Source organism: Hyperoodon ampullatus (assembly GCF_949752795.1).
Source record: "Hyperoodon ampullatus genome assembly, chromosome: 2".
Taxonomy (NCBI): Eukaryota; Metazoa; Chordata; class Mammalia; order Artiodactyla; family Ziphiidae; genus Hyperoodon; species Hyperoodon ampullatus.
In genome coordinates this window covers 149,256,302-149,281,508 of record NC_136915.1, presented here as the reverse complement: position 1 = coordinate 149,281,508, position 25,207 = coordinate 149,256,302, and the positions used below count along the sequence as shown (strand labels likewise).

Genomic DNA, 25,207 nt, shown 5'->3' with positions numbered 1-25,207 from the left:
TTTTGCTCATCTCTCTGTAGGCTTAAGAAACTGGGATTTTCCTGACCCACAAATCTCGAAGGGTTGAAAATGTGGAGAGCCCGAGAACGAGCTTTGAGCATCTGCACAGGAAAACTGCAGTTCTTCATGGGCCCGTGGAGCTTCCGCTTTCTGCTCTGCTGGAAGGAAAGGAGCACTGCTGCCCTCTGGTGGCCAGTTGACAGAGACTCAAGGAGTCATCCAGGGGGTGGGGTCCCCTTTGCTTTTCTCTGGGACAGCAGCTTTGAGTCCTCAGGTAAATTAATCTTTTCACTGTTCCTGGAACACAAGTTTGTCCTCGACCTGGGGCCTTGGCCCTTGCTGCAACCTCTCCTCAGAATGTTCTTTGTCCAGTTCAGGTGGCAGCCCCTTCCTCATTCTCTAGCCTTTGAGCCAATGTCACCTCCCCAGGGAAGACTTCATGGACTACTTTGTCTGAAACAGCACCCAACCCCACCCCCTGTCCCTCTCTATCCCATTACCTTGTTTCACTTTGTTCAAGCACTTACCTGCTATTTGAAAATACCTGTTTAAATTCTGTGTTTACTGCCTCTCTCCCTCGCCAGGATGTCGGATCCAGGAGAGCAAGGTTGGTTACATTTGTCACTGGACCTCGATGCATCGTACATAGTAGATACTCAAAAATACTTGTTGAAAGAATAGTAAATGTATCTCAACAAGAGCAACTGAGATTCACGCAGAGGTTCTGGTCTTCAAAACCACACTGACGTGGGCAGGGCACATGCGACTCCCATTTGACAGATGAATAAGCTGAAGCTCAAAGAGAGTTACGGGAGTTGCCTGAGCACCAGCAGGGAGAAATGCACCAGTCCCCGGTGGGTTTTTCCTGCGCTCCCTCAGTCCTGCATTCTGGAGGGGACAAACAGGGGGTATCCCAGGCCTGAACAGCTGTTGCCAGGGGTTGAGGTAGACCCTCACTCCCTGGCCCCGGTTACGAGGGAGCCTGAGCTGCACCTTTGTCCAAAGCTGTGCTGTGGCTCTTGGGGGGTGTGGTGGATGGGCTGAGGAAGGCCAGTCCACAGGAGAATATAACAGGACTCCAGAGAGAGCGGCCTGTCTGCAGAGATGTGCGTTCTGGAGCAGGGGTGTGGCTGGGAAGGGCGTGTGGCAAGAAAGCTGGGGTCCACGAGGGAATCGTGACTCTTCTGGGGTTTGGCTGTGACATCCGGAGTTTCATCCAGGCTCAGGGGCCCAGCCCCGGCCTCTCTACACTCAGCCTGAGTCAGGGCCGCCCTCTGGTTCTGCGTCCAGCGCAGATGCGAGGGGTTCAGGGCTCTGGCCGCAGAGCCTGGACTGCCATCTGAGCTTGGGCGGGCAGTGGGGCTGGTGGGGGCCCAGGATGACCAGGCCCTGCGCATGCTCTGTCCCTGGGTGTGCAGAGAGGGAAGGTCAGCAGCAACTGCTCTTGGACTGGCCTTCTGGTGAGAGCTTGATGGAGTCTGTGAGGTAATTCTCCAAGACGCTTCGATACTGGAGAAGGAAAAGAGGAGTCAGCGTTCGCATCCTGGCAGGCAGAGCTCCACCTGCCCTCTATTTCTTAATGGCCGATGGTGGTCAGGCTTTCTGTTCCCCCACCTTGTGCAGCTGGGAAACTGAGGCCCAGGTGGGGAGGAAGTCTTCCCCGCCCCCTCCTTCCTCACCTCCTCCTCCAGCTCCTTCCCAGGAGCCCAGAGCAGGTGGGAGGCTGCGTTAGAGGCCCAGGTCTCCTGACCTCCAACCAGGTCCCGTAACTTGCCATCCTCCAGAGGGGACAACTGAGGTGACGTTTGCCCTCAGGCAGAGATGATGACGGCCCACTCCTCATTTCTGCAGGAAACCTCTCCCTGCAAATGTCCCCACACCCCAACCTTCTCTCACCGTGCCCACCTCTCAACCTCCCACCATCCTCTGAACTCCCCATGTCCAGGGATCCCTCCCTAAAATAGACTCAATGTTTCTACTGGGGCTTTTTGCTTCTTTGCCCACCCTCCCAAAGTGTCCTGTCCCAACGAGGTCCAGAGAAAGCCTCTTCTTAGTCTAACAAGCCTCTCCCCACCCAGCTGGCCACTCCTCACCTATGACCCACCTAACTTGGTTCAAGGGTGAGGGCGTCCTTCCTCAAGGAGGTGGGGTCTACACACTGAAGGGTCTCTTCTTCGAGGGATCACATCTCTTTCCTTGGCCAAGCCTCCCCCCAGTCTCTGAGCTCCCAGCATTCATGTTCTCCCCACAGCCGGTGGTGTGTGTGTGAGGGTGAGTGGGTAAGTCGACACACTGGTGTGGACCTGAGCTGGACAGAGCCCCCGTGTGGGGCTGTCTGTCTCAAATGCCCCTCTGAGGGGACAATTTCCAGAAGAGCGGTTGTGCCTTCACTGATTTTTTTCTCCTTCATGGTTCCTGGGCTCCGGCTCTGGTGCCCAGCTGGTGAATGTCAGCCAAACACTTAGTGCCGGTGACTCTGGACCCCAGGAGGCTGTGTCAGACCTGCCTGCGGCACCCTCCTGATGGTCGCCCCCCAAGACACGAGAAGGTCCCCTGATGCCCCGTCACTTGCTGCCAGTAGGTTAGCCTGACAGCACAGAGCTCAGGGCACCGGGCCTGGGACCCAGCCCCTCTTCCCACTGTTTGCTTCTTGAAGAGCCCCCATTTCTCACCCGTTCCCTGGTAGGGTGTCCAGGCCAACAGAGCACCAGCTACCCTTATGGGCCTGATGGGCATTGAGTAGACCTCAGCAAATTCTTTGGAGCTATTAGAATTTTATTTGTTTTATATATATATATTTTTTTCATTAGGAAAGATTAGTGTTGGGGAGTGGGGGTCAGTGTCTCCCAATGAAAGCCTGTCCCTCTGGGGATGTCTCCACACCCCAGTTCCATCTTCCCCTCCGCTGGGGAGGATCCTAGCCCACTGCTGGCAGAGCCGGCCCAGCGCACCACAGGCCTTCCCCAGCCCCTCACCCTGAAAGAGCAGAGTCCTCCCCTGAGGTGCCTGAGGCTCCTTCCCCCAGCACTGCCCAGGTCTGCTGTGCGGGCTCGGGGCTGCACCGCCCGGGACACCATCCAGTCCTCCAGCTGGCCCCATCTGCAGGGCCCACTCACTCCACTGAGTTGATTATAGTTAAAATCCTGACACTTCTGGGCTTCCCTGGTGGCACAGTGGTTGAGAGTCCGCCTGCCGATGCAGGGGACACGGGTTCGTGCCCCGGTCCGGGAAGATCCCACATGCCGCGGAGCGGCTGGGCCCGTGAGCCATGGCCGCTGAGCCTGCGCGTCCGGAGCCTGTGCTCCACAACGGGAGAGACCACAACAGTGAGAGGCCCCCATACTGCAAAAAAAAAAAAAAAAAAAAAAAATTCCTGACACTCTGAGCCTCACAGGGAGAGACGAGGAGGAGAAGAGCGTTACTGTTTCAGTCCCTTTCTAAGCTGACTGATCCACTTCTCCCAGAAAGACAGGCTTTTGAAAAGATTCTCTTATTTTTGTACGTTCCTGGTCCCCCTCTCACCATAAACATCAAAGAGACCTTGCCTGGGATCAGGAACTTTCCTAGCTGGGTCTTTTGGACCCAGGGGGCAGGGCCTGTTGATTCGTCACGCCTGAGTATGCCTCACCCTCACGTCCACAGAAGGCCCAGCTGGGATCGTGAACAGAACCTGTGCCTTGTCCTGGATGCCAGCCTTTGGGAGGGAGAGTCTAAGCTGAGGGCTTTCTGAGCTGCTTTGCAGTTTATTCGAGGAACAAACAATGCTGCCTTTGAAGGTGTGAGAAACGCCCTCGTTCACTTTGCACTTTATTCGAGGAACAAACAATGCTGCCTTTGAAGGTGTGAGAAACGCCCTCGTCCATTACACCGGCAAAGCCTGAGGTCTTCACGCCAGCTCTCTTCACCCAATAATAATCACATCCTCCCCAGGTCCAAGTCAGCCCTGAGCTCCTCCCATTTATGACATCATTTCACTCGATAATGGCATCATCTCTCTCCTCAGGTTTCCTGCAAACCTTCCAAGTCCCTGGCAGTCCATAATTAGATTTCCTGTGTAATTCTTTTCTCCAGACCCCAGTCGTCTTAGCAAGTATGTGCATGTCTAACTGTAAAGTAACACCATAGTATCCTAATGCATCATTTCAGTGGGGATGTGACTGTGGGAGTCTGTCCCTCCAAGCCTGGTCACCTCATAGTCCTGACTTTAGATCCTACCTCCTGAGGACCTCATAAAAGTCCTATAATTTCACTAAGCTTACCTGTCTGTCAGCCTGCTTCCCTCCCGGATGTGGCAAGTTTGTCTTTCTCTAATTAATCCAAAAGGAACCGGGCCTCCCTGCTGCAGCTCACGCCGGGCCCCAGCAGGGATGGTATCGCCAACTTGGTAAGAGCAAAATCCCTTCATCCCAAATCCCCCAAAGCAGGTGGGTGTCCCTTCTTTGATTATGAGGGCATTCTTAGTCATCTTTGGAATAACTAAATACCCTAATCCTTGAAAGTGGCCAGGTTGGGAAACTAAAGTAACTAGCTACCTTCTCTCCTTTGAAAATGTAAACCGAGTACCTCTTCTGGCGCTCTGCCTGTAAGCTGCTTTTTCCATCCAGAGCTCACTGCAGAGCTCAGACATTTGGGGAACCTCAAGAAAAGACCAGTGTGAGACCCGGACTCTGCTGCTGTGTCCTGCAGGCCCCCCAGGCTGCTACAGCTATACCAGTCCCCACTGGAGCAGCAACCACGACGTGTCAGTGGTGGAGACCGACTACGAGGCCTATGCCCTGCTCTACACCGAGAGCTTCCGAGGACCGGGCCAGGACTTTTGCATGGCCACGCTCTACAGCCGCACCCAGGCCCCCAAAGCTGAGATCAAGGAGAAATTTGCCACCTTCGCCAAGGCCCAGGGCTTCACAGAGGATAGCATTGTCTTCCTGCCACAGACTGACAAGTGCATGGAGGAGCACACATAGGTGACCCCAGCCCTCAGGACCTGGTCATGCTGCCCTGCTCAGTCTTTTCCTTCTTCAACACCCCCCAAGACCCCAGCCCCGGCTCCTGCGCCACTGGCCCTGGCCCCTCGGGCTTTATCCCAGCTCTGAGAATAAACTCCAGAAGCAAGAAAAAAAACCAAAAAAAAACCAACAAAAAAAACCCACCCCAAATGCCATGTGCTCCATTGCCTCCTCCTCTTGTGACGCTTTTGTTTTCCCCTCTCTTTTCTATCTTGGTCTATAACATCACTAATCAATCATCCCTCCGTTTGCCAAGCTAGAAACCTCGGTATCAACTTCAACAGCTCCTGATTCCTTCTCTCCTACGTTTGATCATCATCAACCCCTGATGGTTCTCCCTCCAAAGTCTCTTTAATCTACCCCGTGCTTGCCATCTTCATCCTCTCATGCCTGGACCTTCTGAATCACCCATCAAGCCCATCCTCCCTGCAGCATGAAACTTCCTTGTTGAAAGCCCTTAGCCATAGCTTTCATTTAAAAATAGCTACCTTTTATTTAATGCCTTCTCTGTGCTCCCATATTATTGTATTTAGCCCTGGCAACAAGCCCACGAGGAAGATACTATTACTTGTACTTTAAAGGGAAGGAAGTGATGGCTTAGGGGCGGCTGTATGACTTGTCAGCGACACAGTGAGTAAGAGGTAGAGCCGGGAAATAAGCCAGACCCCCCCGGCTTCAGAGCCCAGCTCTTCCCACCCCAGGCTGAGGCTCCCCCCTTATTCTAGCAGCACCTCTCACGTCTTCCTCTCCAAATACTCTGGGCTGGTGTGAATGAGCACATGACCTCCCTGGGAAGGAGGGGAGAGGTACTTGTAGGAAACGTCCTTGAAAACTCCTGTTTGATTTTAAAGTATAGATTTGGAAACTCCAGTTTCACCTTAAAAATCCATGTGAGTTTTTACATTCTGTGCTCTAGTAATTATGTTTATTTTTGGGTGAAATGTTTCCCTTCCAGATTTCTGAATAATAGAGACCTTGCTGGAAGATGCACCCTGCTGGCCTCCAGGTCCGTACTGGGCCCCTGTGTGCCCTGGGAGTCCGGCAGCGGGTCTAGAGGTCATGGGCTTACAGCATGAAGTCCAAGGTCTGGTTGGGGCTCACCAGGCCTTCAGAGTCTGGTGCTGTTGGCCTTGAGAGCCCCATCGCTCACCTCGGCCCAGCAGCCCCACTTCCCTCCATGCCACGGTTCTTCCTCTTACAGACGGAGCCCTCAGTGGTCCCTCACGTGAGCCCTGTGGCCTCTGCCACGCCCTTCTCTCCGCCCTTCTGCGGCTCTTGCTTGTGACTTCAACGGTCTACCATGTCCCCCACGCAAACTGCATATGACCTTTCAACCTCCAACTCACACGTCACCTCTCTGGGCAAGCATCCTTGCCTGCCCTCGCCACCAGCACCTCAGAGTCACCTCGATGCCTTGGTCATATCCCCTCCCTGCCCCAGCCCATGGCACTTACCTCACTCCATGACAGTCTATCTGTTTTCTTTTTTATTTTGTGAATCTGTATTTTTTGTCTTTTCCATTATGGCCTATTACAGGATATTGAATACAGTTCCCTGTGCCATACAATAGGACCTTGGTGTTTCTCCATTCTGTATATACTAGTTTGCATCTGCTAACCCCAAACTCCCAATCCTTCCCTCCCCTCCCACCTCCCCCTTGGCAACCACAAGCCTGTTCTCTCTGCATGACCTCCTATTTTGGATGCCTTACTCCTTTGCCTGACCGTGGGGCCACTGAGGTCCACATCTCCAACCCTAGCCTGACAACTCAAGAATGTTTATGGGATGGAATTATTTCCATCTTATGAGGAAATTGAGGCTCAGAGAAGTCATATGTCTTGCCCAGGGGTCCACTTGAAAGCATGAGGGCGGGATCAAACCTAGGTCAGTCTGACTGCAGGTATCACACCCATGACCGCCACACTTCTCATCAGTAAATTTCCCCCATCCTTGTGAGGGACTGACATGGGGTCGCCAATCCATTCTTTTGCCAAGTAAGGACAATGGAAAAGAAAAACAAGCAGACAAACTACCATCCACTAACATCACTGTGTCATAAAAGTGACACAGCAGGAAGGACATAGTTTCAAGAATGAAGGACACTCCTTGTCCAGAAAGGACAGATGCTAACTACACACAGACACTGGCTGTGGGCTGATGATGGAGCTTCCCTGTGACTAAGCACTTGGCGATCACTGCACTGTGTCTGTGGAGGATCAGTGATCATGTACCACCCTATGAGGTCAAACAGGTCAAATCCCTCACCTTCCAGGGAATGGCATGAGCAGGCACATCTGTATTACCGGCTGTGTGATAGAGCAGCACTTCTTGACCATGTGCTAGAGATAGCCACCCCTCTTCTTCCTTTTAACATGACACAGTGAGGGCTGGGGGCCAGGATGGGAAGCATTAATAATAGCACATGGGGGCAAACTCTGAGATTAAGGCAATGGGGTGTGTGGGTGGCAAGCTCGAGCCCTCTCCCTGGGCAGCTGCTAGGGGTGGCTGCTGTCCCTCTCCGTTGTGGACAACCCACAGGGCAGGGCCAGGCAGACCAGTGACAGCAGGCCCTTCCACAGAGGGGAGCCCCCCGACTGCCCATCCTCATTCGCTCCTTTCCTCAATTCAGAATCACTGCCGTGATGACCTTCTCCCCATTTCTAAGAAGCCCACCTTGATTGCATATGGCAGAATAATGAAACATGCTGAGCCCCTCCCTGTGCAAATCTCTCACGGACCCTCTTCAGAGTTTCTGAACTCTATATGAGAATGGCATTAAAACCCTGCTAATACTTCCAGGGGACCTTCCCTGATCCTCCTCTTCTCTCTCCCCCTTCTCTCCCCTGCAGTGTGGGCTGTGTGTCCCTCCTCTGGGGCCCCATCACCACTCCTTGCCCACCATACGGTGCCTGCACTGCAGCCACTCCTGTGCCGATCTGTCTCCCTTACGAGAGCATGGGACCCCGAGCCCTGGACGGGACCTGACACACGTGACATACTCAACACATGCTTGTTGAGAGACTACACCAAGTGGTCTACATCTATCCATCATTTTGATTGGAGGATGTCAGCAACTCCCACAGGCTTCATTATTCCACTTGGACCAATACTTGGCACCTGGGGCTTCTCTCCCATCAGTGAGGACTGAACTAGAGCATTACTTCTCAAACTCTTACTAAATTAGAGTCTCCAAGGGTGAGATATAGAACTGAATTTTTTAGAAACTCCACAAATGATAATCAGCCGGATTGAGGGACCACCAATGATGGATTCTAAGGAAGATTTATGCCTCTGGTATTCTGTGGTTCCAGAATTGGAATACTGTTGAGCCCATTCAACAACTGATAAATTAAGATGATGAGCAATCCTGTCCCACCCACGTCCCTCCCAATATATACTTTTCTGGACGCTCCTGAGTTCCCCCATCCTAGGGGGCAGCTGGCAGTTGCCACTCACCCTTGACAGAGCCCGACTGGCCAGCATCTCGAAGGCTTGTACCACATTGATGTCATTCTTGGCACTGACTTCAAAATAGGGAATATCCTTCTCTTTACACCAGTCTTGGGCTACCTCCTGTGGCACCTGCGTGAGGGGAAGAAATGATCACTGTTCCTGTGTCCCCATCCCCACCATCCCCACCATGATTATCACCATCATCACAGCCACACCTTCCCCACCACCACTCTCTTTTTTTTTTTTTTTTTGTGCGGGCCTCTCACTGTTGTGGCCTCTCCCGTTGCGGAGCACAGGCTCCGGACGCACAGGCTCAGCAGCCACACGGGCCCAGCCGCTCCGCGGCACGTGGGATCCTCCCGGATCGGGGCACGAACCCGCGTCCTCTGCATCGGCAGGCGGACCCCCAACGACCGTGCCACCAGGGAAGCCCCACCACTCTCATTTATTGAGAACCTTCCATGTGTCTGTAAGTTTACAGGTGTTAGTATTATTTTTAAAATTAATAATTAATTTATTTATTTATTTTTGGCTGCGTTGGGTCTTCGTTGCTGTGCGCAGGCTTTTCTCTAGTTGCAGTGAATGGGGGCTGCTCTTCGTTGCGGTGTGTGGGCTTCTCACTGCGGTGGCTTCTCTCGTTGCGGAGCACGGGCTCTAGGCACATGGGCTTCAGTAGTTGCGGCTCGCGGGCTCAGTAGTTGTGGTGCATGGGCTTAGTTGCTCCACGGCATGTGGGATCTTCCTGGACCAGGGCTCGAACCCGTGTCCCCTGCATTGGCAGGCAGATTCTTAGCCACTGCACCACCAGGGAAGCCCCACGTGTTATTTTTTAACGTAAGCCAATGAAGTGGCTATTTTTAGCTCCATTTTACACATGAGGAGACCGAGGACTGGAGTGTGTGGGGCTGAGCAGGGTTTGAACACAGGCTTGGAAGAATTAGAGCCCTCTGCGCTATGCCATCTTCTTAAGGCCTACACTAGGAGCTTCTTCCTGCCATTGACTCCTTCCTCAGTCCCTTCAAAGGGAGGTGGACATAACAGACACTAGCCAGGGAGGGAGGACTTCCTTCTCCTGAGCTGGCTGACCAGGCCCACGCTGCTGGGCAGAGACTCTGGTCCCTGTTAACCCTTCTTCCTCAGGGTAGAATCTTTGGAACAGTTGATAAGCTCCCACTCTGGGCCAGATACTAGGTTAGACATCTGATCATATTAACTCACTTAATCCTCTAACAACCTTGTGAAATGGGTCTTTTTAGCTTCACTTTATAGATAAGAACACTGAGCCTCAGAGAGGTTCAGGAGCTTGCCTCAGATCACACAGCTAAGAAAGGCAGAACTTGGATGCAGCCACAGCTCAGTGCTCCCATGGCATCTGCGCTGCCCTCTTCAGGGCACTGTGCAAGAATTGTGCTGCTGGTCTGTCTCTCCCACCGGACTGCAGGTTTCTTGAACTCAGGGTCAGGACTTTTAGCTCTTGGCCTGGCACCATGAACCACTCAGTACAGGCTGAAAGAATACGGCTCTACCCAAATGCAAACACCAATCACAGTTTGAGGATGTTAGATTGGAGAATGCTCTGGCAGCCCTGTGGGTTACTTCCAAAGACAATTGGTTCAACTGAGTTTAGTCTAATCAATTATTTTGGGCAAGAGGGAATGACCATATATTGATATTTGCTGTGCCTGATACTTTATAACCATTATTTCACTTTAAGGGAGCCAAGGTTTTTCTCATGGAGAAAGAATCATTCTGCCCCTTTCCTGGAACCCAGGGAAGCCAGGGGGAGATCTGAGACTGTTCCTTGTCACACTGTCTCCTGCAGGCTCTGGAAAGTCTAGCTTACTGGGATTAAAGGAACCATCACTGTCCTCTGTCTCTTTGGCCCTTGCTGTCCTGGCCTCAGGACTGGCAGCAGGGCCCAGGGCCTCATGGCTCTCTTTCACAAAGCCTCTGTTGTCCAGTGGCATTGCTCTGGTATTGTGAGGCTCGCTTCCTAAGACTTCAGGGTAGAAACTGGGGTCAGCTAAGCAGCCTGCCCTTTGGGGAGCCCGGATGACACCTCTGGCCCCCCACGCTCAGTCTCCCTGGAGCTGCTGCACTTGAGCAGAGCAGGGAGAGAGTCCAGGCCCTGGTCTTGGCCTCTGATCTCTAAGGTCCTCCTGCCTTTTGGGGCGAGGAGCCCCCGAACAGGCCACGACTGCTCTGTTCTGTGGAGCATAGATGTCCTTGATCTGGTGAGCAACCAAGAAGCCTCACAGATCGGGGAAAATCCTGAACTATTTGGATGAAGAATCAAGGATGGCCAAGTTGCTGATTATTATTGTCCTCACTAGTAACACACAAATAAATAATCATTAGAAATTAACATGTTATAATAATACCTTGATGGCATCTTTGGAATCCCAAAGGTTTTGCATCTTTTAAAGTTCTTTAAAAGACCTTAGGGTGGGCTTCCTTGGTGGCGCAGTGGTTAAGAATCCACCTGCCAATGCAGGGGACACGGGTTCAAGCCCTGGTCCAGGAAGATCCCACATGCTGTGGAGCAACTAAGCCCGTGCACCACAACTACTGAAGCCAGTGTGCCTAGAGCCCGTGCTCCGCAACAAGAGAAGACATGGCAATGAGAAGCCCACGCACCACAACGAAGAGTAACCCCCGCTCGCCACAACTAGAGAAAGCCCACACGCAGCAATGAAGACCCAATGCAGCCAAAAATAAAGAAAGAAAGAAAGAAAAGAAAAAAAAGTTAAAAGAAAAAGATTTTAGGGCAAGGATTGGACTTACCCTTCTTATTGCTCCCCCTTCTTTATATCCTACCGCCACCAGCCAATGAGCATTTTTCTGGGCACATCGTTGGTGCTCAGGAGTTGCAGTAAAAATGGAAGTAAATTGCAATGAAGTCAAGTGTCTCTGCTTCTCCAAGAGGCAGGGAGATTCTTCATATGCTATGGCATGAGAAGCTGAAGCCCAGGCTGGTGCCCAAGGTCACCCAGAGACAAAGCTAGGAAGACAAGCCCACACCTACAGCCCGATGATCTCTCTGTCCCTTCTCTACCACTGACAGTGACTGGGCCTGCCCAGAGTCCGGTTATGACAGACATTTTCTCTCACTTCTCCCCGATCATTCTCTCTCTGGTTTTTATGGATTGATTAAATACACACTCTAGAATATCAGTTGAGATTGTGTTGCAAATTAACATTCCTTTTATATCCCCTCACCTCTCCCACTCAACCTCAGAATGTTGCCCTGGGAAGAAAATGACCCACCTAGCACTTTTCCCTTCCAATTCTAGTTACAGCTTCATGATTTTTAAAATCGTCTTGTCTTCTTTTATTTATAAAATAACAGCTATTTATAATTTAGGCTCTGACTGTGGAAATAAACTCAGGGTGTCAGCCATGGGGACATGGGAAGTATGAAAATTTTGAAAGTGTTACTTCCATTGATTTTGTTTTGGCTGACAATATACTATTTTTTGTAAATTAATTTATTTTTGGCTGTTTTGGGTCTTTGTTGCTGTGCACGGGCTTTCTCTAGTTGAGGTGAGCAGGGGCTACTCTTCGTTGCGGTGCGTGGGCTTCTCATTGTGGTTGCTTCTCTTGTTGCGGAGCACGGGCTCTAGGCGTGAGGGCTTCAGTAGTTGTGGCTCGCGGGCTCTAGCACGCAGGCTCAGTAGTTGCGGTGCACGGGCTTAGTTGTTCCATGGCATGTGGGATCTTCCCAGACCAGGGCTCAAACCCGTGTCCCCTGCATTGGCAGGTGGATTCTTAACCACTGCACCACCAGGGAAGTCCCGACAATATACTATTAACATTTTACTTTCCCTGTTACAATTTGGCTTGTTCATTAGAGGTCAAATGTTTGACAAAATTAGTCCACTTTGCAGACTTTTATTTATGATGCTTTTCCATCTCATATGCATTTAATTAATTAATTAATTTGTTTGTTTGTTTGCCTTTGGCCGCACCGCATAGCATGTGAGATCTTAGTTTCCCAACCAGGGATCAAACCTGTGTCCCCTGCAGTGGAAGCGCGGAGTACTAACAACGGGACCCCCAGGGAATTCCCTAATATGCATTTATTTATTATTTTTTCTTTTTTCTTTTTCTTTTTTTCTAACATCTTTATTGGAGTATAATGCTTTACAATGGTGTGTTAGTTTCTGCTTTATAACAAAGTGAATCAGCTACACATATACATATATCCCCATACCTCACTTGCATTTAAAATGATCAATTGTGTGTGTTAAGATTAGTGTGTCGGGGCTTCCCTGGTGGTGCAGTGGTTGAGAGTCCGCCTGCCGATGCAGGGGACACGGGTTCGTGCCCCGGTCCGCGAAGATCCCACATGCCACGGAGCAGCTGGGCCTGTGAGCCATGGCCACTGAGCCTGTGCATCCGGAGCCTGTGCTCCGCAACGGGAGAGGCCACAACAGTGAGAGGCCCACGTACCGAAAAAAAAAAAAAAAAAAAAAAAAGATTAGTGTGTCGATACATCTTAAACCAATCAAAAATAACAAAGAAAACATAATGTCCCAATGTTATGAATCAGTAGTAAGTCAGAAACTGTCTGCGAGTAGAGCAAAGAATTCACATCCTAGTGAATAAATTCCTTGTAGCATAGATGCTAGCAGAAGTGTTCTTTCTAATAAACTAATTTTTTTTCACTTTTACCTTGTGTAGAAGGAGTAGGGGTTTTAAGAAAAATCTAAGTCAGTAATTTCTTTAAAATTATCTGAGGTATTGATTGATTGATTGATTGTGGTAAAATATACATAAACATAAAATTTACCATTTTAACTATATTTAAGTGTACAGTTCAGTGGCATTAGTACATTCACATCTTTGTGTAACCATCACCACTGTTCATTTCCACAGCTTTTTCATCATCCCACATCTAGCATATATGTTTTAAATATTCATTTTCTTTTTGTTAAGTAGGAAGAGCTTCCCTATCTTCCCAGCCCACACCTTGGAGATATTAAATTAAGGAGGGTAACAGTCACTTCCATGTATTAAGATTGTCATGTGCTTTATGGGCATCATTGCCTATAATCCTCAAACAACCTCATGAAATCTGAGTCTGGTCTTTATTTCACGAAGAAGCTGGAACTGACCAAGGACACACACGAATTTGAGCATGAATTTGAGCCCAGAGAAGGTGCCCCTTCCAGTGGCCCTCAGCTCTTATCCACTCAACCCTGTGCAAGCGGGGACCGTCTCCAGCCTGGATCTCCAAGCCCAGGATGTGCCTCTCGGTGACTGGCAGCATCCCCTGCTGGGTCTGTGCCTTTTGAGGGCAGCCGCTTCCCAGCCTCACCTCTGGCTCCACGATCCTGGGTGTCTGGATTGAAGTCCCTCTGCTCTCCCCACTTCCAGTTCCTCCTCTCCACTTCCCTGTGCTCACTTCATGGCTGCGAGCACTTCCTTACCTCTGTTCCTCCTGCTCTGCCTCCCTTCAAGCCCTTCCCTTGTCACCCGCTCCAGTGCAGGTTATTTCCACACCCTACTCAGTACAGACCCCAGAGACCTGCTTGGGCTTGCCTGGGTCTTTGCTGCTTCTTTCAAACTCTTATTCTTCCTCTCTCTGCAGAACAAAGCTCATCCCCCTGCAGCTGGGAATGGACACCCTCTACCCCTCTGAGTCATCACCTATGCCTCCCATCCTGCCAGGTACCCCCTGGTTCACTGAACACTTGCAATCTCGTGAAGCTTCCTCTGCATGCAGCCCCCAGTGCTCACGAGAGCCTCACACTTCCTTCCCCTGTAGCTGTCTTCACCTTCTCTCCACTCAGCCTCTCCTTCCCAGGCCCAGACCCAGGGCCTCCATTGTCTGGTCTCCTTTCCCCTCCTTCCTTCTGTCCTGTTCCTCAACCTCTGACAGCCTCCTGGTTCTTCAGCCTCTTCTTGTCTCTCCTTTTTCCTTCATGGGTTCTCAGTGAGTGCCCTGGCAGGTCTGTTCTTCAGCTACTCTTGTCTGGAAAAACCTTCCATCATCAGGTCCCTGGCTTTTACCCCATGTACCACTGTTGAAGAAAAACACAACATAGACTCCACTTCAAACTCCTGGTCTCCCTGAGCCCTTGGTGTCACCCATCAGTTCTGGTCTTTGTCCTTGACTAGCTCCTTCACCCGTTTCTCTGCAGAGTAACTGGTACAGCTTCACCATGATTCTTGAGACTTCTCCTGGGCTCCCTTCCTCCTCTCTCTCAACAGAAGATGATGCCTCTTATTTCACTGAGGAAACGTCGGACTCTCAGTCTTGAACTCCCTCGACTGCCCACCCCACGACTTGCAGGTATATGAAGCAAGATGTGAAATGGAAGTTTTGGCAGAGACACTACAGTGTGATTGATGCCAGGTATCAAGTTGGTTAGGAGATAGACCACCCCTGGGACCGTGCACATTTCCAGAGGTTCATGACCAAGAATCTGCTAGACGACTCTAACACCCCTGGCATGGAATAAAAGGATTGAAAAGGAGGGTTAGAAAGGATTTTTTCTTGTGGGGGGAGAGTTGTGTTGGGGGGACAGCCCTCCCAAGAGGGAGACCATGTAAGGCCTCACCTCTGGCCAAAAGAGGGCTTCAAGGAGGCCACTCGGAAAGGTTAACATATGACCCCTGGAGTTTGGTGGCTACAGTGGATTGGTATCTGATTGCATCTGAGGGATTTAAGGCAAAAGGCAACAGGGCAGAGAGAGGACAGACTGCACTAAGAACGAATTACCCTTGGCCCTACAATGGAGCCAGAATGCACGGCTGTGCCTTATGAAAGAGAGGCGGGCTCCACAGAGAGCTAGCCAGCCTGGAGCTGTTGTAAACCCCATCAGGAAGAGTGTCTGCAGGAGGAGGGGACCCCATGGAGTGGAGGATGGCTCTTAAGCTCCTAAATTAGGAGTTGAGGAAGAATATGCAAGACCCTTGTCAGGGGAGGTACAGTTAAATGTTCCCAGTGGAGGCTTCTTAGGACCCAAAGGAGTAATCCACCAAGAGACAGCTTGAAATACCTGTTGGGCCCGGAGAGCACAAACTATCTTAAGACAGTACCAGTCAAATAAGGATTTTTTCGCTTCTCCTGACCTCTTATCCCTCTTTTTGCTTCTTTCCTGATGGGGTCTGAAACCAAAATTATCCTGAGAAGGGGAGGAAGTGTGGACACATAAAGTTGGCAATGAGATGCCCCTCCTAGACCACAGTGTTCTCACTTGCAGCTGGCCCCAGTGGGAAGAAGAGAGACCCTTTGGCTGTGAATGAACTTAGGACTTTGATTCTTATTTGAGATTGGATATTTGTAATTAGAGAATTGACACTAAATTTGCAACCTGAAGTTACCATATAATTGATGACTTCTAGATTTCTATTTCCAGCACAGACTTCTCCTTTGAAGTTTCATTCTTATGTGTTCTAAAGCCTACTGGTCATCTCCAATTCGTTGTTCTCCAAGCTCCTCCAACTCAGCATGTCAGAACCAAACTCACCTCTCTCTCTGAACAAGAGGCTCTTCTTTATGGTGGTAGTAGCTTAGTTGGAAGCACTACCATCCATTCATCCACCCACCCATCCATCATTCCAAATGATGCCTCAGTTCTCCTACCACTTTTCTCCATTTGAACACTTGTGAAAATGTGGTTCAAATATGAACCCCATTTATTTTCTCTATTTGAAACACTAAGACAACTTGTTCAGACGCTCTTTCTGGTGTCCTTTGGGCTTTGTTTGGCACAAGAGCATCTTTTATAAATTGTCTACTTTTATTCTTTTCTCATTAGTAGGCAACGATGAACAGAGCTCTACTCAATGCCACTGCAGTGGTAAACACCTACATACGTGTGGTCACTGCAGTCATGGAGCAAGCAGATCATTTGTCAAGTGGTTGGCCAGATGATATAGAATATGCTTCAGCTAATAAGAAATAAATACTGTATTACTACTTTCCCAGAAAATTTGTAGTTTCAAGAATTCATAACTGCAGACCCCCTATCTGACCCTGGGTAGAAATACTGTTCTACAGGTTAATTCAAATCCCACCTGCCTACTTCTGATGCCTTCATTCTGCCATTCCCTGTCTCTAGACAAAATCGCCTTTGGTTCTCGGCTCACATCATGCTATTTCTTACCTTTGTTCTTGCTGTTTCTTCAGCCTGGAACCCACTTCCTTATAGGAAGCCCTTTCTATACTCTGGGCTTGAGTAGATAGATGCCCTTTCACTATGGTCCCCAAATATCCAAGGTGTATCTCTATGATTGCTTATGATTTATCTTATTGTATCATAATTGTCTTTAAATTATCTGCATCCATTACTAGACTGTGATATTCTTAAGGTAAGGACTATGCCTGATTCAATTCTGTATGTGTGGGACTTAACTCAGTGCCTGGCATATAGCCAGCCCTCACATGTTTGGTGAATGAATGAATGAATGAGTCAGCGGTACCTGTCGGTCTGCCAGATCGATCTTGTTCCCCAGCACCACCATGGGGTAGGACTGCTCCATTGGAATGGTTTTGGCCAGAACATCACCCCTCCAGGTTTCCAGGGCTTCAAAGGTCTCCAGGTCAGTGACATCAAAAGCCAGGATGCAGCCATCAGAGCCTTTGTAGAATGTAGACACCATGGAGCGGAATCGCTCCTGTCCTCCTGTGTCCCAGATCTGGAGGGGAAGAACAGAGGCTCCATGGGGCTGTGATGAGTGGCTGAAGGTATGCCCAACCAGGTCACATCATGTCAAAGCTTCCTTTTCTGGGTAGGGGGCAGATAGCCCTGGCACAGGTGCACGAGGTCCTTTCACACATGGGCATCACACACCCTGTCACCCATGTACACAACAGAATCTCTGCACTAATATTTAACATCCCAAGAGTACTTTCACATCTGAGTCCTCATTTTCCACCTGGAAAATTGTCCATCAGGACAGGCATTGTTCTTCCACCTGATAGATTTGGACCTTGGGAGTGACTTGCCCAAGTCCACTTGGCAATTTTTCCAGGGAACCTGAGCCTTAGAGTGGGGCCTCTTAATTCTGGATTAGTGCTCTTCCTTCTAGATCAGGGATCAGTAAATTTTTCTGTAAAGGGACATATAGTAAATAACGTAGGCTTTGCAGAATATACACCATCTGTTTCCACTACTCAATTCTGCTGTTGTACTGTGAAAACAGCCATAATACTGTGAGTAAACAAATGGGCAGGGCTGTGTTCCAATAAAACTTTATTTTCAAAAGCAGATGGTGGACCAGATTTGGCCCATGAATTAAAGTTTGCTGATCTATGCTCTAGGCTCTTCTAGCTCCTGGTGCACATTGCTGTGTGAGTGGCCGTCCAGGGAATGTGGGGTGATATTCAGGTGGGTATGTAGAAGAGAGAATGAGAAGGTGGCTCACCTGTAGCTTCAAAGTTGTGTCATCTAGTATGATAATCTTGGAGAGGATGCTGGCTCCCAGTGTGGTCTGATAGTCCTCGTAAAATGTCTTGTGCACGAATCGGTGGAGAAGGGAAGTCTTTCCAACACTAAGGAAAAAAACCCAGACACATGTGGACACACTACAAACACACACACACACACACACATATCCATACCTTTCTCAACATCTTACCATGACCCTCTCACCACCATCTCTCTTTGAGATTTTGAATTTCTAACATTTGCAGTTTGAGTAGCTTGCTAATACTAGGAAATGGACACTAGAAGCAGGGACCAAAGTGAGCGGAGAAGTTGCAGACAGATGAGTGCCTCACAGCAAAAGGGTCAGGTCTTTCCTGTATGTGGCAGGAGGTAGGAGGGCAGAGAGATGCTAAATGGCTTGCCTAATTCACATACCTAGTTACTGCAGAGTTAACTGCAGAGCCGGGGTCAGAAACCAGGTAGCCTGACTCCCAGTCTCTTTCTCCTATCTCAGCTCCCTTCCCTGGGGTGGAATGCCCTCCCTGGTGCCACTCTGAATCAGAAAGGGATCCATGCAATGCGGGAGCACATACAGGGCGTCTCACTGTTCTTGGGGAGGAGCTTCTTCTCAACCCCTAGACCCCGAGCTGAACTTGGCTTACCCCAGGGCTCCGATGATGATGAGCTTGAGGTCCACCTTCTTCCGAGGATTCATGGAGGGGCTTCAGAGCCTGTAGGGAAACAGAAGTCATCTACATGCTGGCCAGAGTAACCCTGTGGCCATTGTCACTGGAGCTGGTCTCTACTTTCCCCTCATCATGTGCAGAACTCTGCCCTGGGCTCGGATGGGGTTGTTCTCCAAAAGAGGTGGATGACTCAGCAACCCTTACACACCCACCTCCTCACTTCCCCTGGGGGTCTCCCTGAGGCTGGAAGGATGGTGGCTCTGCCCTGTAGGACAGGCACACCTCTTACCTTTCAGCTCTATCAACCCCTCGGAGCACCAAGGCTGGACTGGACTGAACAGAGGCCTCACAGACAGCCTCTGTTCCAAGCCTGGAGCCAGGGATGGAGGGCGGTGCGGGAAGAGGAGATGGGGGTGGGACAAGGGGTCCATTGTCAGGACTGCTGAGAGGCTTTGGATGCAAGAGTTGCCTTCCTTCAGCCCGAGGTGTTGCTGCATTGGCAGAATCAAAAGACTCTTCTTTAATGCAGCTGGTGGGGGTGTAACTGGTACATGTTTCTGGAAAGCTGCTTGGCAGCAAGTATTGAGAGCCTTAAAAATGTCCCTGCCCTCCACTTCTAGGAATTTGTCCTAAAAAAATAATCTGAAACGCAGGCAAAGACTCTTGTTCAAGAATGTTCTTTCCCAGCGTCATTTATAAACATCCAACAATAAAGAAGTGGTTAAAAAAATCATGGCACACGATGAACTATTAAGCAGTCATTAAAATGGAGTGTGTGAGCATATTATAATAACGTGGGAAAATGCTTATGCCATAGGATCTAAATGAAAAACAGAAGACACTAAACTGTACATACCATACTGCCCCCCACAAGTATTGAAATGAATTCCTACTTGCATGGAAAAAGATCTAGAAAGAAATATATAAAAAACATAAGTGGTGAATTCTGGGTGGTAGGAAACTATGATTTTAATTTTGTTCTCTATACTTTTTAGTATGTTCCAATTTTTTTTAACAACAAACATGTCAAACATATATTGTTCCTATAAGAGAAAAATACTTTTATGTATGTTTTATACATATAAATTATATATGTATATATATTGTGATTATTAACAAGATAAAGCAAAACTGTCTAGGGAATTATGCTTAACTGGCTCTTTGATTCTACCCTTACGTGCACACACATATATACTATTCCCAACTCCTGGGTCTTCTGACCTTGGATGCAGTAGATGTATTGAGTTAACCTTGATCTGACTCTGCCTGGTTGAGGTAGCAAAAGTTGGCCATCTTGAACTTGCCTGGTACTGGGAAAAAGCTCTCAATTGGATGTCCTGAGGTTTTGGTTCTAGTTCTCACTTTGCCACTGTGTGACCTTGGGCCAGTTACTTCCCCTCTTTGAGTCTTGGCTTTCCAACTAGAGGATGAGCCATCTGGGCCCCAAAGACCCAAGGCCCCTTCTGGTTGAAAAATGCTTTATCTACTGGAGTGTAACTCACTGGGCCATGAGAGCCTTGCCCAGGGCAAAAGACAAAGCAAATAGGAGCCCACTCCAGGGAGTCATCAGGGGAGAAAGGAAAGGGGTGAGTGATTACAGCAGAGAAAAAATGTAAAGTGCCCCGACAGAGGCCCCAAGAAACTGCTGTGAGAATGCAGGGCTGGGGGAGAAGCTGCCAATCCAACTGAGCCCTGAGGAAATGACACATGTAGTTGGGAGTGATATTTCCAAGGAGGAAATGAAATATCAAAGCTCTGGGAGCAGGGGAGTGAAGAAGGTGGATGGTTTGCTTCAGGGAAGGGTGAGGTGAAGAGTATGGAGAGAGAAAAGCCTAGAAAGGAAGCAAGATTAAGATGGGTCATGAAAAAAAAAAAAAAAAGATGGGTCATGAATACAGACCAAGGATTCTGTCATTCATTTATTCATTCGTCAAACATTTCCCACGCTTCAGACAGGCAGAGGAAGAGAATTCAAAGTATTAATGGGCTGGTATTTTGTAATGGGTGTCACCTCCCACAAGAAAACCAGCCAAGGGAGAAGTGACTCAGAAGCTTCTGAAAGGCATGTGTCTCTAAGCATCAGTTACCACTCGGGAAGGGGAGCAAGGGTGAGCTCTTTCCTAAAAGCTTTGGTACAACCCGCTAACTTAGCCCCAAAAGCCAATAGAGTGCCCTGGAAAGGGAGTCAGAACAAAAGGGAGGCAGGGGAAGTGGGAAGGGAACCAGCATTGGCTGAGCACCTGCAGGGGCTGCTCTGTAGGGCTTAGGAAATCATGAGCTATGAGATGAGTACAACGGGGGCTCAGAGAAGCCAAGTCACTCATGACTCATCTAAGGCCCCACAGGTAGTATATGGATGAGCTAATGTGTGAATCAAAGGCCAGAGAAGGCTGCTCCGTGCCATGTTGCCCCCTGACGTCCTGAGTTTGAACTGTAGAGTCTGTGTGCACAGGATCTAGGGCACTGGGCTCAGGTTTGGTGAACCCCAACAAAACCCTGGTAGAGCTGTAGGGGATGAAGAGAAAGGCAGCCAAAGTGATAAGAGCCACAGTGGAAGCCAAGGGAATGGGCTGCTGAACAGGAGCTGTCGTGTGTGGACTGACCACAGGGGTCAAAAGAGCATCCTGAGGCAGAGGGGAGCAGATTCACACGTTGCCGTGCGGAGTTGTCAACGCTCACACTATAAGCTAAGGTTTACTCGCCTGGTGGTGCTGTAGAGTACTTTGCGAATATGCAAATAAACATATCATCGGGAGGTTAATAAATGAATACATTATTATACTACATTTAACACACATAGTACACTATTATAATGCATTTATGGCACAAATTAAGGGCTCAAGAAACTTTAGCACACAGAAATATCTTGTGGGATTGATACTACTCTTATCTCTGTTTTACCACTGAAGAAACAGGTGTTTAGAGACGTTAAGTATGTAGTTCATCTCTAAAAGCACGGTCTGTAAGTGGCAGAACTGGGACTTGAATACAGGCCTGACTCCAGAGATCACACTCTTAGCTGCTAGGTCCTACTTACTGCCTTCTGTGAAACTAGAATGAGGATCACACATCCTGCCACTTGGTGCCCCTGTTGGAGAGTCTGGGGGGCTGGATGGTTTGGGTTTGACATGGTGCAGCAGAGCTGGTGTGCGTACGAAGGGAAAGCTGGGGTTGAGGGCGGGTTAGGTGGAAAGTGTACGCCGTATAACAGAGGACCAATATCCACTATGTGTAAAGCACTCTACAGACAATCAAAGACAACACAGAACATAAAAGCGGGCAAAGAATACGCGTAAGTAACCAGTAGAGATCTTATAAATGATAAGTAGTAAGCTTTGGGAGACACTTAAACTTACTAATTTTTAAGGACATGCAAAGTTAAAAAATACCACTTTTTTACCCACCAGAGTGGCAAAAATTAAAAAGATTGATGATAATATTTAGTGTTGACAAGTGGGTGGGGGAAAACTCTTGTTTACTGCTGATAGACTATGAATTGGCACTGTCTTTTTTGGAGGGCAGTTTGACAGTATCAAAATTTAATAAGCATATACCCTAGATTCTAATTCTAGGAGTCTATCCAACAGAAATACACATATGCTCAAACATACATTTTTACAAAGATAATTGCTGAAGAACACTGTAACCTAAATGTCCATCAATAAAAGACCCTTGGCATAAATTATGATCCATACATACTCTGAAATACTAGGCAGTTTTTAAATGAGTGAAGTAATGAAGTGGAAAAATATGACAATTTAAGTGAAAAAAAAATCACTGAACATTTTGTATAGTATGATCCCAATTGTATAAAAACTACAACCCTATGTGTGTGACTATATGTTTAATATTATATGTATGCTTGTCCTGCAATACATAGAAAGCTATGGATAGATACATACTAAATGATTAATAGGAGGTGGGGAAAGGTAGATTAGAGGCAAGGAGCTATTGTTTTATTTTATATATGTCTTGTGTTAAAATTTGTTACACAAGTCTAAGTTGTCATTGTAATTAAAAATATCAAATAGGGCTTCCTTGGTGGCGCAGTGGTTAAGAGTCCACCTGCCAATGCAGGGGACACGGGTTTGATTCCTGGTCCGGGAAGATCCCACATGCCGCGGAGCAACTAAGCCCGTGAGCCACAACTACTGAAGCCCACGCGCCTAGAGCCCGTGCTCCACAACAAGAGAGGTCACCGCAATGAGAAGCCCGCGCACCTCAACGAAGAGTAAACCCCGCTCGCCGCAACTAGAGAAAGCCCGTGCGCAGCAACGAAGACCCAACATAGCCAAAAATAAATAAATAAATATTTTAAAAATTAAAAAAATTTTAAAAGCCTGGTGAGGACTTTTCAGTGTATGTGGCATGAAGTCCAGTTTCCTGGCTTAAATTCCTGGAATTCCTCACTACGTCTAAAAATATATATATATATATATATATATATATAAAATAAAGACAACATTTCTTTATAAAGAGCAGGTGGAAGGATGGCAGCCCAAAGTCATCTGAGTGTGACTTCCTGACAGGACAAGTCACTTTTGTGTCTGGGGCAGGAGAGAGAGGCCTCCTGGGACTCCGGAGTGATCATGAGTTTTGCAGTCAGAGTTTTCATCCCACCTCCATATATTTGTGACCTTGGGAGAGTTTCTTAACCTTGGTGAGTCTGTTCCCTTGTGGGTAAAATAGACATCACTCATGGCTGTGGCTGATTCTGCAGTGTGGCATGTGTCATGTTCTTAGAGCAAATTGGAAAGACCTGGTTAAATGGTTAAACACGGTGGGGGGCAGATACCTGATTTGTAATGCCTGCCACTTTCTGTGGTGTAAATACTCCCACCGTGGCTGATTTCAAGCTACCAGTGTGGATCATTCTCCAGTTCACTACAGAAGGACCCCAAAGTTCATCTAGTCCAACCTCCCACCCAGTGCTTGAGCCACCTGCAGTATATTCATGGAAAGATGGCCAGAATTGCCCCACAAAACTTGCCTCCACTAGGGGTGGATTTCTCCTGGAAGCCACAGAAAGAATGCTTAGTTCCTCTGCTACATGCCAGCCCTCCTGAGATTTAAAGTCTTGGAGTTTTGGGGCTTCCCTGGTGGCGCAGTGGTTGAGAGTCCGCCTGCCGATGCAGGGGACACGGGCTCGTGCCCCAGTCCGGGAAGATCCCACATGCCGCGAAGCGGCTGGGCCCGTGAGCCATGGCCGCTGAGCCTGCGCATCCGGAGCCTGTGCTCCGCAACGGGAGAGGCCGCAACGGGAGAGGCCACAACAGTGAGAGGGCTGCATACCGAAGAAAAAAAAAAAAAAAAAGTCTTGGAGTTTTTCTTATAACTCACCTCAGCCTTTACTCCGAGCCCCCTTCACCCACCACTGCCCTTGTCCTTCCTCTGGATGAGCCCTCAAAGTCTGCTGCCATGCAGATTCCCCTACACCCCGCCAGAAGGGCAGGGATTTGCTGAGGCTGCTATTTACAATAGCCTGTCCCTCTCTTCCGTTCTCCACCACCTTGGTGTGTGTGGTTGACTCTGTTCCTTGCCATGCCTTCTCACAAGACATTCAGGATCAAGCAATTCCTGGCCAGGAAGCAAAAGCAGAATTGTCCCACTCTCCCAATGGATTTGCATGAAAACTGGTCATAAAATCAGGTACAACTCCAAGAGGAGATATTGGAGAAGAACCAATCTGGGTCTGTAAGGAATCACACACGAGACGGCCCACATATCGATGCTGTATCAAGGTCACTGGCATCTTGCCATATCTAGCTGAAAACATTGCCACTATCTGGACAGCAGGACATGTTCTATTGGGAAAAATGATTTTTCTCTTTGTTTCTATGCTTCTGCACTAGCAGGTTGGTTCAGTAGTAAATATGTGAGCTCTTTTGTTTGAAAAATAAAATAAAATAAAACAGCCTGGTCGTTGGATCCAGGATAACTAGCAGCAAGAGGGTGACCAGGACTATGTCACTGGCAATGGAGGGTGGCTTGAGGGTAGACACTGGATGGGCTCACCAGGGAACCACGTGCAGATTTCAGACTGTGGCTGAAGGTCCTTCTTGTATCCTTTGGGCTCTGCCCTTGGCTGGGCTTTGGCAATGTCTGTCCTTTTAAGCCTCCTTCCTCCCACTCAGCTGACTCAGATACTTTAAACCAGTGCATCCTCCTAGAGGCCAGACTGAGTCATCACCCTCCACTGTTAAATAACAGTGAAAAGCAGGTTTGCAATGCAGGGCCCCCCTTCAGCCAGCTCAGGTCTGAACAGAGCAGAGTCTGCCGGGGACTGTTCTCCACTGCACGTAGCTAACTCTTCTCCCCATCTTACCTGGCAGGACTTCTAAGCCCTAGCCTTGCCCATCTGCCAAAGCTCAATGTAGCTCAGTGCCCAGGGAGTGAGGAAGATGGACTTGATGCCTCCCCAGTGCCCCCACCCCATGCAACACATTCTTTTTAAAGTCAGTCTTCTAAGAACTCTTGGACCTGCGCTGCTTTTACCTTCCCACTTTGCTTCTCTCTCTCCCCTCCTGGACCCAACCGGGACCCAGACACAAACTTCCACCTAAAAGAGGTGTTGGGTGAGGTGTCATTTCTGCTGACAGGGAGGAGGGCTGAGAGGCAGTGAGCAGGGGCAGCTGAGATTTCTGAAGCAGGTAAAGCCTCCCTCTCCTCAGACCATCTTACC

The 25,207-nt window shown here is 48.9% G+C and overlaps 2 protein-coding genes and 1 pseudogene across 4 annotated transcripts; 2 read left to right on the top strand and 1 right to left on the bottom strand.

The window, feature by feature from the left end:
• Nucleotides 1-1,131: 1,131 nt before the first annotated feature.
• RAB7B (RAB7B, member RAS oncogene family) lies at nucleotides 1,132-18,554 on the bottom strand (the record flags this gene model as incomplete). Of its 2 annotated transcripts, XM_079697303.1 has the most annotated exons (5): nucleotides 1,132-1,509; nucleotides 8,463-8,588; nucleotides 16,893-17,108; nucleotides 17,838-17,964; nucleotides 18,502-18,554. In XM_079697303.1, 5 exons carry the CDS (start codon nucleotides 18,552-18,554, stop codon nucleotides 1,429-1,431), a joined length of 603 nt encoding a protein of 200 aa, XP_079553429.1. In that variant the 3' UTR covers nucleotides 1,132-1,428. The 2 variants fall into 2 exon arrangements, with proteins under 2 accessions (XP_079553429.1, XP_079553430.1); XM_079697304.1 differs by lacking the exon at nucleotides 8,463-8,588.
• On the top strand, nucleotides 2,872-4,964 carry LOC307048622 (prostaglandin-H2 D-isomerase-like; the record flags this gene model as incomplete). The annotated part of the gene is made up of 3 exons (XM_079697712.1): nucleotides 2,872-3,002; nucleotides 4,324-4,384; nucleotides 4,605-4,964. 3 exons carry the CDS (start codon nucleotides 2,872-2,874, stop codon nucleotides 4,962-4,964), a joined length of 552 nt encoding a protein of 183 aa, XP_079553838.1.
• A 5,512-nt stretch (nucleotides 18,555-24,066) lies between the features above and the next one.
• On the top strand, nucleotides 24,067-24,223 carry LOC307049042 (large ribosomal subunit protein eL39-like; annotated as a pseudogene). The gene has a single exon. The product of its transcript is annotated as a large ribosomal subunit protein eL39-like (transcript).
• The last annotated feature ends 984 nt before the right edge of the window (nucleotides 24,224-25,207 follow it).